The 17,599-nt window shown below is 66.6% G+C and overlaps 1 protein-coding gene across 1 annotated transcript; it reads left to right on the plus strand.

Moving 5' to 3' along the window:
- The first annotated feature begins 725 nt into the window (after positions 1–725).
- PTPRH (protein tyrosine phosphatase receptor type H) lies at positions 726–17,314 on the plus strand. Its single transcript, XM_070063641.1, has 16 exons — positions 726–918; positions 3,989–4,022; positions 4,168–4,434; positions 4,950–5,216; positions 6,650–6,949; positions 7,260–7,526; positions 9,085–9,163; positions 9,811–9,858; positions 13,170–13,260; positions 13,461–13,551; positions 14,091–14,167; positions 14,251–14,385; positions 14,648–14,770; positions 14,877–15,037; positions 16,626–16,761; positions 16,850–17,314. The coding sequence occupies exons 1-16, from the start codon at positions 868–870 to the stop codon at positions 16,985–16,987; spliced, it is 2,265 nt and encodes a 754-aa protein (XP_069919742.1). The 5' UTR covers positions 726–867; the 3' UTR covers positions 16,988–17,314.
- Positions 17,315–17,599: the final 285 nt, after the last annotated feature.

Here is a 17,599-nt window from a genome sequence, read left to right on the forward strand (position 1 = left end):
AAGACTGGGAAGGCGGGCGTGTTTCCAAGACGGAAAATGCAGACAGGATGGAGGAGGAGGAGGAGGAAGAGTGAGCAGAGACCTGGTGCCGGGGCGGGGCGGGGGGGGGGGTGGCGTTGCATCCTGGGTGGGCGCTGGTGTGAGTCCCGGCTGCTCCACTTCAGATCCAGCTCCGTGCTCATGCTCCTGGGAAAGCAGCAGAAGACGGCCCGAGTGCTTGGGCCCCCGCACCCACGTGGGAGACCCGGATGGCGCTCCAGGCTCCTGGCTCTGGCCTGGCCCAGCCTTGGCTGTTGCAATCATTTGGGGAGTGAACCAGTGGATGGAAGACCTCTCTGTCTTTCTCTCTCCCTCTGTCTCTAACTGTGCCTTTCAAATAAATAAGTAAGTCTTCAAAGAAAGAAAGAAAGAAAGAAAGAAAGAAACGGAACGCCACAGCTCACGTAAAAACCAGGGACCCTCCGAGTAGGGCTGTCGCTGGGAGAGCTGCAAGGGCTTGTGGGAGGCAGGAAGAGGGGGAAGGGGCCAGAACCTGGGTCTGTGGGACGCCAGGTCTGAATCCCAGGCTCCCGCGTGCCATCCTCCAGCCGAGACCCAGGGCGGTGACTCCGGAGCAGGCGGCACCCGGGCGCCCGGCCTTCCTCCACCTGAGTGGGCGGGACCTCATGGCATGAAGGGGGAGCCGACGGCCCTGCTGAGGGCACGAGGCTGAGGCCAGGCAGGTGGCAGGGGACAGGGCTGGGCCGGGCGCCTCCACTTCCTCCTCCTCCCCTTCCGAGACCGGGAAAGGGGAGCGCCTCCAGTTGAAAGTCCAGCAGGTGCAAGAACCAGGCCCGGGACTCCTGGGTCCCTCAGCACAGTGGAGACATGGCCAGGGCTGGCGGGGGCCTCGGGGCCTGGGGGCCCCTCATGCTGCTGGTAAGTGTCCCCCGCCCCTGGGGGCAGAGGTGGGTGCCCAGGGAGGGGCTGGGCCAGGGTAGTCCTGGATCTTGGCGGGGGGGACTGGGGACCAGGGCCTGGGGAAGCAGGGGCTTCTGCTGTGGGCAGACGAGGGGAGCCTCACCCCTGCACTCTCCAATGTGACTGTGTCTGCTGCCAGAGCGAGCCTGGCCTCAGACAAACACAGCTGTGCCCACACAGAGCCAGCATCAGACAGCCCCTCCTCCCAGACCCAGGGTGCTGGGCCCCAGCCCTCCTCCCTCAGACCAGGGGTCCAGCTCAGCCCCTCCTCCCTCAGACCAGGGGCCCAGCCCAGCCCCTCCTCCCTCAGACCAGGGGTCCAGGCCCAGCCCCTCCTCCCTCAGACCAGGGGTCCAGCCCAGCCCCTCCTCCCTCAGACCAGGGGTCCAGCTCAGCCCCTCCTCCCTCAGACCAGGGGCCCAGCCCAGCCCCTCCTCCCTCAGACCAGGGGTCCATCCCAGCCCCTCCTCCCTCAGACCCAGGAGTCCAGGCCCCCAGCCCCTCCTCCCTCAGACCAGGGGTCCAGGACCCCAGCCCCTCCTCCCTCAGACCAGGGGTCCAGCTCAGCCCCTCCTCCCTCAGACCATGGGTCCAGCCCAGCCCTCCTCCCTCAGACCAGGGGTCCAGCCCAGCCCCTCCTCCCTCAGACCCAGGGGTCCAGGACCCCGGCCCCTCCTCCCTCAGACCAGGGGTCCAGCCCAGCCCCTCCTCCCTCAGACCCAGGGGTCCAGGACCCCAGCCCCTCCTCCCTCAGACCAGGGGTCCAGCCCAGCCCCTCCTCCCTCAGACCCAGGAGTCCAGCCCCAGCCCCTCCTCCCTCAGACCCAGGAGTCCAGCCCCAGCCCCTCCTCCCTCAGACCAGGGGTCCAGCCCAGCCCCTCCTCCCTCAGACCAGGGGTCCAGCTCAGCCCCTCCTCCCTCAGACCAGGGGCCCAGCCCAGCCCCTCCTCCCTCAGACCAGGGGTCCATCCCAGCCCCTCCTCCCTCAGACCCAGGAGTCCAGGCCCCCAGCCCCTCCTCCCTCAGACCAGGGGTCCAGGACCCCAGCCCCTCCTCCCTCAGACCAGGGGTCCAGCTCAGCCCCTCCTCCCTCAGACCATGGGTCCAGCCCAGCCCTCCTCCCTCAGACCAGGGGTCCAGCCCAGCCCCTCCTCCCTCAGACCCAGGGGTCCAGGACCCCGGCCCCTCCTCCCTCAGACCAGGGGTCCAGCCCAGCCCCTCCTCCCTCAGACCCAGGGGTCCAGGACCCCAGCCCCTCCTCCCTCAGACCAGGGGTCCAGCCCAGCCCCTCCTCCCTCAGACCCAGGAGTCCAGCCCCAGCCCCTCCTCCCTCAGACCCAGGAGTCCAGCCCCAGCCCCTCCTCCCTCAGACCAGGGGTCCAGCCCAGCCCCTCCTCCCTCAGACCCAGGGGTCCAGGACCCCAGCCCCTCCTCCCTCAGACCAGGGGTCCAGCCCAGCCCCTCCTCCCTCAGACCCAGGAGTCCAGGACCCCAGCCCCTCCTCCCTCAGACCCAGGAGTCCAGCCCTAGCCCCTCCTCCCTCAGACCAAGAAGTCCAGCCCTAGCCCCTCCTCCCTCAGACTCAGAAGTCCAGGCCCTGGCCCCTCCTCCCTCAGACCAGGGGTCCAGGACCCCAGCCCCTCCTCCCTCAGACCCAGGAGTCCAGACCCCCAGCCCCTCCTCCCTCAGACCAGGGGTCCAGGACCCCAGCCCCTCCTCCCTCAGACCCAGGAGTCCAGACCCCCAGCCCCTCCTCCCTCAGACCTAGGAGTCCAGGCCTCCAGCCCCTCCTCCCTCAGACCCAGGGGTCCAGGCCCCTCCCTCCTCCCTCAGACCCAGGGGTCCAGGCCCCAACCCCTCCTCCCTCAGACCAGGGGTCCAGCCCAGCCCCTCCTCCCTCAGACCCAGGAGTCCGGGCCCTAGCCCCTCCTCCCTCAGACCCAGAAGTCCAGCCCTAACCCCTCCTCCCTCAGACCCAGGGGTCTGGGCCCCAGCCCCTCCTCCCTCAGACGCAGAAGTCCAGCCCCAGCCCCTCTTCCCTCAGACCCAGGAGTCCAGGCCCCAGCCCCTCCTCCCTCAGACCCAGGGGTCCGGGCCCCAGCCCCTCCTCCCTCAGACTCAGGAGTCCGGGCCCCAGCCCCTCCTCCCTCAGACCCAGGAGTCCGGGCCCTAGCCCCTCCTCCCTCAGACCCAGAAGTCCAGTCCTAGCCCCTCCTCCCTCAGACCCAGGGGTCCGGGCCCCAGCCCCTCCTCCCTCAGACCCAGGGGTCCGGGCCCCAGCCCCTCCTCCCTCAGACTCAGGAGTCCGGGCCCCAGCCCCTCCTCCCTCAGACCCAGGAGTCCGGGCCCTAGCCCCTCCTCCCTCAGACCCAGAAGTCCAGTCCTAGCCCCTCCTCCCTCAGACCCAGGGGTCTGGGCCCCAGCCCCTCCTCCCTCAGACCCAGGAGTCCAGGACCCCCGCCCCTCCTCCCTCAGACCCAGGGGTCTGGGCCCCAGTCCCTCCTCCCTCAGACCCAGGAGTCCAGGACCCCCGCCCCTCCTCCCTCAGACCCAGGGATCTGGGCCCCAGCCCCTCCTCCCTCAGACCCAGGGACCTGGGCCCCAGCCACCCCCACGCCCCCACCAGACCCTCTGGTCCTGCCCTGCTTCCCAGGGTGTTGACTGCTTCCCTGTCTCCCAAGGCCATATTTTCTGGAGAGTGAAACCATTAGGTTTATCTCCGAAGCTTATCGGGCAGAGGCAGTGGCAGCCCTGGGTCCCCGCCCACCCCGCCCCGCCCCTCCTGCTGCCCAGGGAAGACCTACCTTGGGGTGACCTCTATCACTGCCCTCCTGTCTCAGGCAGCAGTGACTCATGGGGCGGGAGCAGGCTCTGGGGGCCCTGACCAGCCCCGCCCTGATTCCGCTCATCTGGGTGGCTCATGGGGCGGGTGGGCTCCGCTGGCGCTGACCAGCCCCGCCCTGCCTCCACTCACCTGTGTCCCGGCGGGGGGGCTCTGCCCGATTCCTTTGTCCCTGGCTCCCTACAGGTCCTGTGCAGCCGGACATGGGACAGGGCGGCCGGTGAGTGACCCTGATGAACCCACTGCCCAGGGGCTCCTGGGGGCTTCTCCTTGGCCCAGGTGGTGTCTGGCAGGGGCTTGTGGAAGCCGGGGCTTGTGGACCTCTGGGAGGGCTGATACTGAAGCTGTCCTTGACCCTTTCTTAGCCCTCGGCCCAGTGAGAAACCTGACGGTGGGGGCTCAGACCAACAACTCCATCACCCTGGTCTGGGAGGCCCCCGAGGGCCCCGACTCCCAGGACCTCACCTACTGGGTGCAGTGCACGGGAGATGGTGGCAGCACCGAGACCCAGAACACAACAAGCACCAGCGCCACGGTGGACGGGCTGGACGCGGCCACTCCCTATGCGTGTTCCGTGTGGGCAGAACAGGATGGGGCCAGCGGCACCAAGGAGGACCTCACCGTGAGCACAGGTGAGGGGGCCAGCCGGTCCCTCCTGCACAGGGAGGAGGTGGGGCCGGCGGGGGGCGGGCGCTGTGTCCCCCACAGGCGAGTTTCAGTTTCTGTCTGCCATCAGGGCACACACACAGGCAGGTGAAGGGAGTCATGGGAGATTATTCATGTCCCGTGAGACCCAACCCAGCCTGCGTCAGTGTGGGTGACCATGGCAGGTCATGTGACCCACAGGAAGGCGGAGCCACTTCCCTTCTCACACCTACTCCTCCGCCCTGGGTGTGTGCTAGCCCTGGGCCCCTCTGAGGTCAAGGTCGGCACATTCCTTCCTGTCTCTCTTCCTCTATCTGTGACTCTGCCTCTCTAATAAATAAATAAAATCTCAAAAAAAAAAGCCACATTCGAGCACTTGGTAGCCGCTTGGGACTTGGGCCACCTTACAGGACAGCGCAGGTCTGGGCCAAGCTGCCTACAGCAGTGGCCGGAAACTTTGGGGCCAGGAGCTACGCTGATTCTGCCTTCTCCTGCGATTCAGCCCCCAATGCAGTGAGAAACCTGACGGTGGGGGCTCAGACCAACAACTCCATCACCCTGGTCTGGGAGGCCCCCGAGGGCCCCGACTCCCAGGACCTCACCTACTGGGTGCAGTGCACGGGAGATGGTGGCAGCACCGAGACCCAGAACACGACAAGCACCAGCGCCACGGTGGACGGGCTGGACGCTGGATCCACGTATGAATTGCGTGTGTGGGTCAAGCAGAACGGGGTCAGCGGCTCCCAGGAGACTAGGAACGTGAGCACAGGTGAGCAGCAGCGCGTCCCGTCCTCTTAGGGGCAGTGGTAGCCGAGGGAGGGCTGAGCAGCGGCCGGGAACCTGCGGTGGTCCAGTACTCGTCCTGGGGGCCACGTCGCGCCCGACACCCCCTGGGATCCTGGGAGGAAACCGCCCCGTGCCCAAGCAGCCTCAGCCCGAGATGAGGGAGGGTTGTCTTCAGCCCCCAGCCCCGCCCTGGGGCTGGCTGGGGTGCAGGGCGCTCCGGGACCAGTGTGCGCGGACATAGGGGCCAGGGCGTGCGCCCAGGAGTGGCCCCTGTGATGGAGACGGTCCGACTCTGCCCGGTTCTCTCCTCCGTCTGCGTCACGTGCGGCGGGCGGGTGCTCTGGGTTCCGCTCCTGCCCCTGGGGTGGACAGCCCCCGATCGCCGTGTCCCGTGGGGCGCGCTGGCCTCGTGTGCCTGTTAAAATTCGAGCTGGATGAAGCTGCGCGCTGAGCCCCGCATCCGCTGTGCTCAGGAGCCCTGTGGAAGGCTGCCTGCCCGTCTCCCTCCCGCCCTCCGCTGGGCTTGTGCCGGCCGGGGCGGGGGGGGGGGGGGGGCACCGGGAGATGGCGTCCGTCAGCACAGAGAGGGCTCTTGGGCCCTTCCATGGTGAGGGCCCCACCCGTGACCCGGTCCCCTCGCCGAGACCTCCTCTCTCAGGGCTGTTGTGCAGGATTAGAGTTCATCTCGCAAATGTGGGACAAACGTAAGGTCAGGCCTTGCTGGACCTCAGAGCACGCGTGGGGTCTGGGCCGCAGAGCGTCCCCTGGAGCTGCCGTAAACGCAGGGTCTAGCTCCACCCCAGCCCCGCTGACGGAACCTGCCTCCCGCCACGTGCCCCGGCGCATGCACACACGCTGAGGTTCGGCAGCGCTGGGCTGGCCGGGCTGGCCCACGCCGTCCGCCTCTCCTGGGGGCACCAGTTGCCTGGGAACCGTGAGGGCCCCGAGGGCCCTCCTGTGGGTCCAGAGCACAGAGGAGACAGTGGCAAAATAGGAGACCCAGGCCGCGACACCCCCACTGTCACAGCTGGGGGTCTTGAATCTGGGGCCTTGAGCGGGTGTTGTGTGGGCAGGATGTCCGCGTCCCCACCCCTGAGTGACCTCAGTGCCCACTCCCTCCCTGCTCTGATGGGCTTCCAAGGCCAGCCGAGATGGGGGTCCCTCCGCTGGCCTCTGCACCGGCACTGGACCCCACTCCCCACCCCCGCTCGCAGGAGAGAGGGGCCGCGCTGGACAGGGCACGTCCCTGTCGGCCGGGCCTGTCTCAGGTCAGTAGAGCTATCTATCGGCGGGGGGCGCATCTTTGCTGCGTGGGGCAGGCGAGCAGGCCGAGAGAGCCTGGAGGGTGGGTGGCCTTGAGAGTGGGCCCCGCCCCCGCCCCCACCCCCACCCTTAGGGGTCCGGCTCTGCCTTCAGCGCCCAGTGAGGTCGTGGATCTGCACAACATGACTCAGACCAACAGCTCAGTCACCCTGCGGTGGACAGCCCCCACAGACCCCCACGCTCAGCTCTACACGTACTGGGTCCGGTGGGCCAGCGAGGGGCTCCCTCAGAGGCAGCAAGATCCTCAGGTGGACTGGGCCAACCAGACGAACAGTACCTCTGAGACCTCGTACGAGGTGCAGGCCCTTGTACCCGGCACTTGGTACAACTTCAGCGTGTGGGCAGAGAGGAATGACGTGGCCAGTTCCATGCAGAGCCTCCAAGCGACCACAGGTGAGATGTCCCGCCCTCCCTCTACCCCTGGACCACAGGGACGTGAGGTGAGTGGACTACAAATCCCATCAGGCCAAGGGGCCATGAGCTTCTCAACTGCAGTGATACGGGGCCCGGGGGTCATGGGAGTTGTAGTTTGAGGGGTGTGGTCATGGGAGTTGTAGTTTGAGGGGGTGTGTGTAGGAGCGGGGGCGGGGAGAAGGGAGAGTGGGATGAGGTGTGTGGGTGCTGGGAAGAGAATCGGCCTGATTGGTGGGCGGAGGGGAAGGCACCCTGCATGGCTCCTGCTGATTCCTGTCCCCTCTCCCAGTCCCAGGCTCCATCACCATCCAGTCCTGTGTCAGCACTTCAGGGGGCTATGGCGTCACCCTGACCTGGTCCTGCCCCCTGGGGGGCTACGAGGCCTTCGAGTTGCAGGTGGGCGGGCAGCAGCTCCCGCCGGACAGATTGGCCTGCAACAAGGGCGTGTCTGTGTCGGGACTCCAGCCGGCTCGGTCCTACAGAGCCAGCGTCACCACCCTCTGGGACGGACTGAGGGCCGTGTCCACCCCCACGACCTGCCACACTGAGAGTGGAGGTGAGCCGGAGGGTCCGGGGAGACTGGCTCACACGCCGGAGTTCCTGGGGCAGAGCTCACGCAGCCTGCAGTCGCCTTAGCAGCGCCCGGCTTTGTGCAGCCGTCGCCACCGGCCGAGTGTCTAGGTTACCCCAGGGCGGAGGCCCAGTCTCCTTAGCTGGCACTCCCAAACCCTCCATTGCCCCAGTATCACTCTCCATAGATTAATGTCTTTTTTTAAGAAAAGGTTTTATTTATTTGAAAGTCAGAGTTACACAGAGAGAAAAGGAGAGGGAGAGAGGGAGAGGGAGAGAAAGAGAGAGGTCTTCCATCCGCTGGTTCACTCCCCAGATGGCTGCAACAGTGAGCTGCGCTGATCTGAAACCAGGAGCCAGGAGCTTCTTCTGGGTCTCCCATGCGGATGCAGGGGCCCATCTTCTACTGCTTTCCCAGGCCACAGCAGAGAGCTGGATGGGAAGTGGAGCAGCCAGGACTTGAACCGGTGCCCACATGGGAGGCCAACACTGCAGGCGGCGGCTTTACCTGCTATGCCACAGCACTGGCCCCTCTCCATAGATTGTGTCTCTCGTTTGCTTGCTGCCTCTAGAGAGTTGCCTGCTCTGGACAGTTCACAAAAGTGCGAGCACACGTTACGTGGCACGGTGTGTCCCGTGGCATGATCTTTCAGGGTGGAGGCACATGACAGAGTGAGCGGCACTTGGCTTCTTCCTGCTGAGTGATACGGGAGGTCCGGCGGCCACCCTCGATTCGCCTGCTCCTCGGGGGTAGGCAGTGGGCGTTTCCAGCCTCGGGCTGTCACAAGGACGGCCGCTGTGAGCGTCCATGTTGGAGTCTTCTCCAGGAGTGGGCCCGCGAGTCCCGAGGTAGCTCTGCCCATAACTGCACGATTTTTGCTGCCCGTGGCAGAAGAAGCCCAGTGCGTAGATTCTGGAAAGTTCCACCCATGTACAGTGACCACGGCTGTGGACCCCACTTTGCCCCGTCGGTCACTCCCTAGGAATCGAGGCCTCTTAGAATTTGGGGTCTCCAGTCTGGAGAGATACCAGAGGTGGACACAGGAGATGGACCGGTGCTGCTCCAGGCTGGGCCCAGGAGTGCGTCTCCCCTAACATCCAGGGCCCCCCAGGGGACACACTGTCTTGTCCAGCTCTGCAAGGCCAGTGAGTCCCCTGCACGCCCCCACGAGCGCCTGTCGGCCAGCACTCTCCCCTGGCCGCAGGGGAGGCTGAGAAGCCACAGCCCCAGCTCAGCAGTGAGGGGCCGCCCTGGCATCAGGGGTGAGCAGCACCCCTGCCTCCACGTGTGACAGTTCCGAAGGTGTGCCCTTGCTGAAGATCACTGGTCCGCCAAGGAAGGGGACGCCCACACCTTAGCACCCGCGTCCCCTGGGGGAGTGACGCACCTGGGCCAGGCTCCGGGAGCCCAGAGAGCAAGAGGGGTGGAGGGTTCTGCCCCTCCGCCCCGCCTCAGTGTCTGTGCTGCCCATTGGCTGCCCTGCTGGGTGGAGACGGAGATGGGGCTCAGTGGGTCCAGCAGCTTCCTGTGCTCCCTCCCCCAGGGGTCATTGCCGGCGCCATCGTGGGCGTCCTCCTGCTCCTCGTCCTGGTGGGCCTGCTGGTTTTCTTCCTGAGGAGGAGGTGAGCCCACGTGAGCAGACCCCGAGGGTGGGCGGGACACGGGAGGAGGAGGAGGTGAGCCCACGTGAGCAGACCCCGAGGGTGGGCCGGGACACAGGAGGAGGAGGAGGTGAGCCCACGTGAGCAGACCTGAGGGTGGGACACAGGAGGAGGAGGAGGTGGGCCCACGTGAGCAGACCCCGAGGGTGGGACACAGGAGGAGGAGGAGGTGAGCCCACGTGAGCAGACCTGAGGGTGGGACACAGGAGGAGGAGGAGGTGAGCAGACCCCGAGGGTGGGACACAGGAGGAGGAGAGGTGAGCCCACGTGAGCAGACCCTGAGGGTGGGCGGGACACAGGAGGAGGAGGAGGTGGGCCCACGTGAGCAGACCCCGAGGGTGGGACACAGGAGGAGGAGGAGGTGGGCCCACGTGAGCAGACCCCGAGGGTGGGACACAGGAGGAGGAGGAGGTGAGCCCACGTGAGCAGACCCTGAGGGTGGGCGGGACACAGGAGGAGGAGGAGGTGGGCCCACGTGAGCAGACCCCGAGGGTGGGACACAGGAGGAGGAGGAGGTGGGCCCACGTGAGCAGACCTGAGGTGGGACACAGGAGGGGGCCCTGGGTCCAGCCTCACCCTCTGAACCTCTTCCCCACCTCCTTTCCCAGGAAGAGGAAGAGCCAGGAAAAGGCAGTGCCCAAGGACCTGGTGTTCAGGTGAGCAGAGGGCTTGGGGAGCAGGGCTGGCGGGTCCAGCAAGGGGCATCTGCTGGTCGCAGGGCAGGTCAGGGTGCAGGCTCAGCAGGGGGCCAGGCTCTGCCCCAAGCTGCCTGGGCCAGTGACCCTGGACTGAGTTCCTGCCAGTGCTCGGGCATCATCCATCCATCCGTCCATCTGTCCACCCACCCATCCACCCACCCACGCACCCATCCATCCGTCCATCCATCTATCCATCCATCTATTCATCCGTCCACCCATCCGCCCATCTGCCCATCCATCCGTCCATCCACCTACCCACCCACCCACCCTCCGTCCGTCCATCTGTCCACTTGTTTGTCCATCCATTCAGTCAACGAGACCGTATCAGGGCCCCTGCTGGGTGTGGAGCAGACGGGGCGAGGGGAGGCCCTGCCCTGTGGGCGTCCGCCCTAGCACAAGCTGGCATCAGGAACGGACGTGAGAAAGACTGTGATGTGTGCTTGGAGAGGAGCAGACCAGCGGGGGTCCAGGCAGGCGCGGGACTGGAGGATTTGAGGTGGGGTCTCCTGCGGAAGCCTGCTGAGCTGAGGAAGGAAAGTGAGGCATGCGTGTGGGGCCGGCACTCCGGGCAGAGGGACCAGTGCGTGCAAGGCCCTGGGGCAGGGGGACGCTTGGGTGTTAAGCGAACAGTATTGTGGGTCTCTGAGCAGAGTGAATGGGGGGGGGCAGGAGCAGATGAGGTGGGAGGTGCCAGGTGGGACAAGAAGGTGGAGCCAGGCAGGCAAAAGTAGGGGCTTGGCGCGGGGCGGAGGTAGGGAGGCCCGGGGAGAGGTTTGTCAGAGTGCAGACAAGAGGTGACTGCAGATGAGAGAGAGGTGGCCTGACGGAGCTGGGTCAAGGGCGAGAGGGCGGGGAGGCAGCGTCGCTTCCCTGATGGGGAGGGCCTGAGGGGAGCAGGTTTGGAGCCGTGGCGGAAGCGTGGAGTCCGAGGGGCACGCTGGGCACCCACGCGGAGCTGCCGCCCCCCGGGCAGGTGGCTGCAGAGTTGTGCGGACGCTCCTCCCGGGCTCGGCCGTAGCCTCTGCGTTAGGAGGACGGCCTGGGGTTGCTCGAGGGAAGACAAGCCGGAGACGGGCTGTGGCGGCTTGGGCACAAGGGAAGCTGCACCTGTCGGCTGAGGCAGAGGCCGCCCGAGGCAGACGCGCGGTGCGAGGGAGAGGGCCGTCCAGCTTCTTCAGCCCGCGCGTCCGCAGGAGTGGACCCCTTCCCCGGGCCGCGCCGCACCGCTCCGCGCATGCGCAGCCAACACCTGCGCCGACCTGACCCTGGGTGGGGGGTGACCATGCTGAAAGCGTGGTTTGTGGCTCTCACCCAGGAGAGGGAGGACCTGTGCCGACACACGGTGGAGGGAGGAGCCGGGGCACGCGCGGTGGAATGCCGCCTCGAGCACTTCCCGGGCTCCAGGGCGGAGCTCTGTGCCTGGCGCCTGGTGCCTGGCTCTGGGGTGGTGACGCGGTGGGCGGCGGCCCTGGGCGACGTGAAGGAGCCCCCACCCTCACCCCCTCCCCCCCGCGAGGGGAGCTAGCAGAGCTCAACTCCAGTGAAGGGGGGGCGGTTACCCAGCTCTCACCAGGGCGGGAGCGAGGAGGGGCTGGAATTACATGACACGGCTGTTTGTTTTTTAAGATTTATTTCTTATTTAATTGAAATGCAAAGTTACAGGGAGGAGAGAGAGGTCTTCCATCTGCTGGTTCACTCCCCAAATGGCCGCAGGGCAATGCCAGGGGTTTCATCCGGGTCTCCCACGCGGCTGCAGGGGCCCAAGCACTCTGGCCGTCCTCCACTGCTTTCCCAGTGCTTCAGCAGGGAGCTGGATCGGAAGTGGAGCAGCCGGGGCTTGAACCGGTGTCTGTATGGGATGCCGGCACTGCAGGTGGCAGCTTTGCCCACTGCCTCACAGCACAGGCCCCCCCCCCTTTTTTGACAGGCAGAGTGGACAGTGAGAGAGAGAGAGACAGAGAGAAAGGTCTTCCTTTGCCGTTGGTTCACCCTCCAATGGCCGCCGCAGCCAGCGCACCGCACTGATCCAATGGCAGGAGCCAGGTGCTTCTCCTGGTCTCCCATGGGGTGCAGGGCCCAAGCACCTGGGCCATCCTCCACTGCACTCCCTGGCCACAGCAGAGAGCTGGCCTGGAAGAGGGGCAACCGGGACAGAATCCGGCGCCCCGACCAGGACTAGAACCCGGTGTGCCAGCGCCGCAAGGTGGAGGATTAGCCTAGTGAGCCGCGGCGCCGGCCCCCAGGGTTTTGTTTTAAATGTAGAAAAGGGATCTGCGTGTTCCAAGTTGAAAGGGAGGGGGCGTGCAGACACAGAGGAGGGGGAGCAGAGCCGGCTGCAGGCCGCTGGGGAGGGTCAGGGGTCAGACAGGCGGCGCCCCAGATGGGAGACAGCGCCTCCCCGTGAAACCAAGTTCCTTTACACATCTAATCACGGCAAATGACACGGTGTAACTCACTTTTTTTTTTTTTTTAAGATTTATTTCTTTATTTGAAAGAGTTACAGAGAGGGAGGGAGGGAGAGATAGAGAGAGAGAGAGAGAGAGAAAGATCTCTCTCAGAGGTCGGTCTTCCATCCACTGTTCACTCCCTAGATGGTACAATGGCCAGAGCTGAGCCAGGCCAAAGCCAGGAGCCTGGAGCTCCATCCTGGTCTCTGACGGGGTGCAGGGGCCCAAGCACGCCGGCCGTCCTCTGCTGTTTCCCAGGCGCCTTAGCAGGGAGCCGCATCAGAAGTAGAGCAACCGGGATACGGACAGGGCCTGTCTAGACGCCAGTGTCACAGGGTGTGGCCTCACCGGCTTCAGCACAGCGCTGGCCCCTGATTCGTCTTAGCCACCCCCGAGTGTGCAGTTCAGGGCCGTTGGGACCCCCACATTGCTGGGCAAACACCGGCACCGTCATTGCCAGGACCGTTCATCTGCCAGCACCGAACCTCTGTCCCCAGTACACACTGGCCGCCCCGCCCCGCCCCACTTCCCGTCACTGCGCACCTGAGAACCCCAGGTGCCGCCTGGCTGGGCGGCCTTCTTGCTCAGGGTGTGCCCTGGCCGCGGGCAGCGTGTGTCACGATCCTTTCTCAGGCGGGGCGCCGTCGTGTGGCCGCGAGGATGGACCACGCTGGGTTACCTGTCCCCTGGGCCGCTGGGGACAGGCTGCAGCCCCTGCTTTGGTTTCCCGTCTGCTCGTGGGCGTGGGAACGCCCCTCCTGTTACCCCAGGGACACGGGTTAAGGGGGGCTGACACATTCCCCCTCTGCACCCCACCCCCAGCTTCCCAGGGGACATCCCGGCCGAGGACTTCGCCCACCACGTCTGGAGGCAGGGCAAGGACAGCAACTGTGGTTTTGCTGAGGAGTACCAGGTGCGTGGCCACACGAGCGCCTCGTCCCGTCACGGGGGCCGGGCCCAGCTGGAGCGCAGTGGTGGGCGTGTGGGCCCACCCCAGGGGTGCTCCCGGGGACGTCCCCTGTGCCTGCAGGGTGTGGGGCACAGGAGGAGGGCTTCCCTCACTGCTGGGAGCTGAAGGCAGGGGAAAGCCAGCATCCTCTGCTCCCCCCTCAGCAACTGGCCCTGGAGGGCCGAGGCCAGGCCCAGACGGTGGCCTCAGCTCCCGAGAACGCCACCAAGAACCGCTACAGGAACGTGCTGCCCTGTGAGTCCACACACCGCCCCAGGCCTGCCCACGCCCCTGCCCCTGCCCCCGCCCCCCTCCCAGCCCACGCCCACTGCCCACCCTCCCAGCCCATGACCCCCGTCCCACCCCTCCCAGCCCACGCCCCTGTCACCCTCCCAGCCCATGACCCCCGCCCCACCCCTCCCAGCCCACGCCCCTGCCCCCCTCCCAGCTCTCACCCCTGCCCCACCCTCCCAGCCCACGCCCCTGCCCCCCTCCCAGCCCACGCCCCCCTCCCAGCCCATGACCCCCGCCCCCCCTCCCAGCTCTCATCCCTGCCCCACCCTCCCAGCCCATGCCCCCTGCCCCCCTCCCAGCCCATGACCCCCGCCCCACCCCTCCCAGCCCACGCCCCTGCCACCCTCCCAGCCCATGACCCCCGCCCCACCCCTCCCAGCCCACGCCCCTGCCTGCCCCCGCAGCCCACTCCCCCCGGGTATCCCCAGACCTCGGCTGACTCCATCCCTGGTCTGTCTCTCGCCATCCTCTCGGCTCGCTCATGCCGGCCTTCCTCCTAGACGACTGGTCCCGGGTGCCCCTGACGCCCCTCCACGGGGAGCCAGGCTCTGACTACATCAACGCCAGCTTCCTGCCTGTAAGGTTGGGGTGCGGCCTGCTGAGGTCCAGAGGGGCTCCTGTGACGGCCCCGCCCCCGACATGCCGGCCTCCCTCCGCCAGGGTCTCTGCAGCCCCAGGGAGTTCATAGCAGCCCAGGGCCCCCTGCCGCACACCGTGGGCGACTTCTGGCGTCTGGTGTGGGAGCAGCAGAGCCACACCCTGGTCATGCTGACCAACTGCATGGAGTCCGGCCGGGTGAGCGCAGCCGTCTGCCCTGGGCCCCAGCCTGGTTCTGCCCCCTGGGGAGGGTCTGGCCGTCACGGTGGCACAGAGCAAGGCTGCCGGTCCCTCACCTGCCCTCCCCTCACCTCCGGGAGGCACCAGCTCCCGACAGCACTGGCGAGCGGGCGGGGGGTGGGGGGAGACGGGTCCGGGCGTGGCCTCTGGCCCCAGGGAAGGAGAGCGGGGCGTCCCCCCCCCACAGAGGAGCCGCGTGCAGAAGGGCCTCCGTCCACAGGTGAAGTGCGAGCACTACTGGCCTCTGGACGCGCAGCCCTGCACCCACGGGCGCCTGCGGGTGGCGCTGGTGGCCGAGGAGGTGGCAGAGAACTGGGCGGTGCGAGACCTGGAGCTCCTCCAGGTAAGCCCCCAACCCCCATGGAGCCGGGGAGCCTCCGCCCACCCCCCCGCCCCCCCTGGCGTCCCGGGGGGCTGCGAGCTCCCTCCCCAGCACGCGGTCCTTGCAGCTGGACGAGCAGAAGACGCTGTCCGTGCGCCAGTTCCACTACCTGGCCTGGCCAGACCACGGCGTCCCCCACTCCCCGGACCCCTTGCTGGATTTCTGGAGGATGCTCCGGCAGTGGCTGGACCAGGCCGGGGGCGGAGGCCCCCCCATCGTGCACTGCAGGTGAGGACCACCGGCCAGCCCGAGCGCGCGTTAGGTGGGGGCCAGAGGAGAGTGCAGGCAACAGGGCAGGAGGGGCAGGAGGGGGAGTGAGACAGAGAGTGTGTGGGCGGGGCGGGGGCGCCGTCATCTCCCGGGGCTTAGGGGCTGGGCTGCGTGTGCTGAATCCCAGGGGTCAGCCCGCGCTGGGGATGAGGCCAGGGGCTTGCTCCCGGGACCCTGGGACAGCTGACCTCCGGGGGCTCACAGCCACACCCCCGCCGGTGGCCAGTGCAGGGAGGCGAGCCAGCAGGCTCACGGCCAGCGGAGCGCTCAGAATCCCACCCGGAATCCAGCACCCACTGCTGGCCGTGTCCCCAGGGTCACGCACTTCCTCCTGCGGGTGGGGGGAGCCTGCCACCATGGGTGGTGAGCTGGAGCCACAGGGAGGCATGAGCCCTGGCCCCTGCCACAACACAGGGGGACTTTGGAACCCTGACGCTCAGCCGGCGCGGGGGGGGGGGGGGGAGGAGCCGGGAGCGGGGGCCTCCTGGGGGATGAGTGTTTGCGAGTGGATAGAGGCGGCGGTTGTACATCGTGAGTGACCCAGATATTACCGGACTGTTCACCTTAGAGCAGCTCATTTTATTCATGTTTTTAAAGATTTTTTCATTTATCTGGGAGACAGAGTTACCGACAGAGGGGGAGAGACAGAGGACAGAGGTGTTCCATCCGCTGGTTCACTCCCCAAGTGGCTGCAATGGCCAGCGCTGGGCCAATCCGAAGCCAGGAGCCAGGAGCTCCATCCTGGTCTCCCATGTGGGTGCAGGGGCCCAAGCACCTGGGCCATCTTCCATTGCCTTCTTAGGCCATAGCAGAGAGCCGGATCGGAAGTGGAGCGGGTAAAGCTGCTGCCTGCAGTGCTGACATCCCATGTGGGTGCCGGTTCGAGTCCCGGCTGCTCCACTTCCGATCCGGCTCTCTGCTATGGCCTGGGAAAGCAGTGGAAGATGGCCCAAGTCCTGGGGACCCTGCACCCACATGGGAGACCTGGAAGAAGCTCCTGGCTCCCGGCTTCGGATCGGCGCAGCTCCGGCCATTGAGGCCAGTTGGGGAGTGAACCAGCAGATGGAAGACCTCTCTCTCTCTGTCTCTCACTCCTTCACCCCCGTCTGTAACTCTGACTTTCAAATAAATAATAAATAAATAAATCTTAAAAAAAAAAAAAAAAAAGAAGTGGAGCAGCCAGGACTCAAACCAGTGCCCACATGGGATGCTGGCACTGCAGGCCACTACGCCACAGCGCCGGCCCCAGCAGCTAATCTTATCATAAAGAAATTTAAGAGTGATTTGCTCGTGAGTTCATGGTGCCGAGTGGAGCCCCAGCTGGGTTACGGATCAGCCGAGTGACTGAGACACACAACTTCCCCCTGGTTCCGCCCGCACCTCCCCATCTGTGCAGTGGGCACGCCAGCGGCCCCTGCCTCCTGGGCCTGGGCAGACACCTGCCAGCAGGTTACACTCAGACTGGCTGGCTGCCTCCCACCCCTGGGGGCCGGCCAGGACCCCACCCTGCCCTCCTGTGGCCTGACCCTTCCCTGTCCCTACGTAGTGCCGGCGTGGGCCGCACGGGCACCCTCATCGCCCTGGACGTCCTGCTGCGGCAGCTGGAGAGTGAGGGGCTGCTGGGGCCCTTCCGCTACGTGCGGAAGATGAGAGAGAGCCGGCCGCTGATGGTGCAGACTGAGGTGTGGCCCGGGCAGGCGGGCGGCGGGGCGGGCGGCGGGGCAGGCTGCCACGGCTGGCTCACGCCCCGCGCTGCCCCCCCCCCCCCAGGCCCAGTACGTCTTCCTGCACCAGTGCATCCTGCGGTTCCTGCAGCGGTCAGCCCAGGAGGAGGCCACGGATGACCACGTGCCAGACCCCACCTATGAGAACGTGGCTGCCCTCCAGGACCTGGAGGTGGAGGCCTAGGCGGGGGAGGGGGAGGGCTGAGCCCGCAACCCGGCTGTACTCACGCCCTGGATTCCTGGACCCCTGGGAGAGCGGAGGGCTGGGGTCCCAGATTACGGGCCTTGTGGGTGGTGGGGGCTCCGGAGCCCTGCCGCAGGGCCCCCAGGAAACAGGCTGGACCCGGACGCCCAGGAAGGAAGGACCCGAGTCTGCGGTCTGCGCCTCTGGCCGCCTGAGGAGCACGGGCAGGCAGGACCCTGCCCCGCCTCCCTCGGTGCTGTGACCCGGGGCCGGGGGCTGTCCCCGGCTGCCCTCCCGTCCCGTAACTTATTAAATCTCTGTTCCCTGCAGCGGCTTCCTGGGCCTGAGCGTGTACTGGGGTGGGAATGGCGGGCGCAGGCTCCGGCACCCAGGCCCCAGGGAGGGAATTTGCCCGGGAGAAGCGCGGTGTGGTGCCGAGTCTGGCAGAGAAGGCTGGGCCCAGACATCCTTGTGGGGCTCCTGGGGCACTCACGCTGGGTCCCTCGAGTCCCTGGGGAAGGCCGGCGCCCAGGTCTGGGTTGTACCGGGTGCGTGGTGCAGTGGTTGGCTCACTGCTGGGGCAGGGGCACAGGGCAAACATTGGCAGGCGCC

Source organism: Oryctolagus cuniculus, chromosome 18 (assembly GCF_964237555.1).
Source record: "Oryctolagus cuniculus chromosome 18, mOryCun1.1, whole genome shotgun sequence".
Taxonomy (NCBI): Eukaryota; Metazoa; Chordata; class Mammalia; order Lagomorpha; family Leporidae; genus Oryctolagus; species Oryctolagus cuniculus.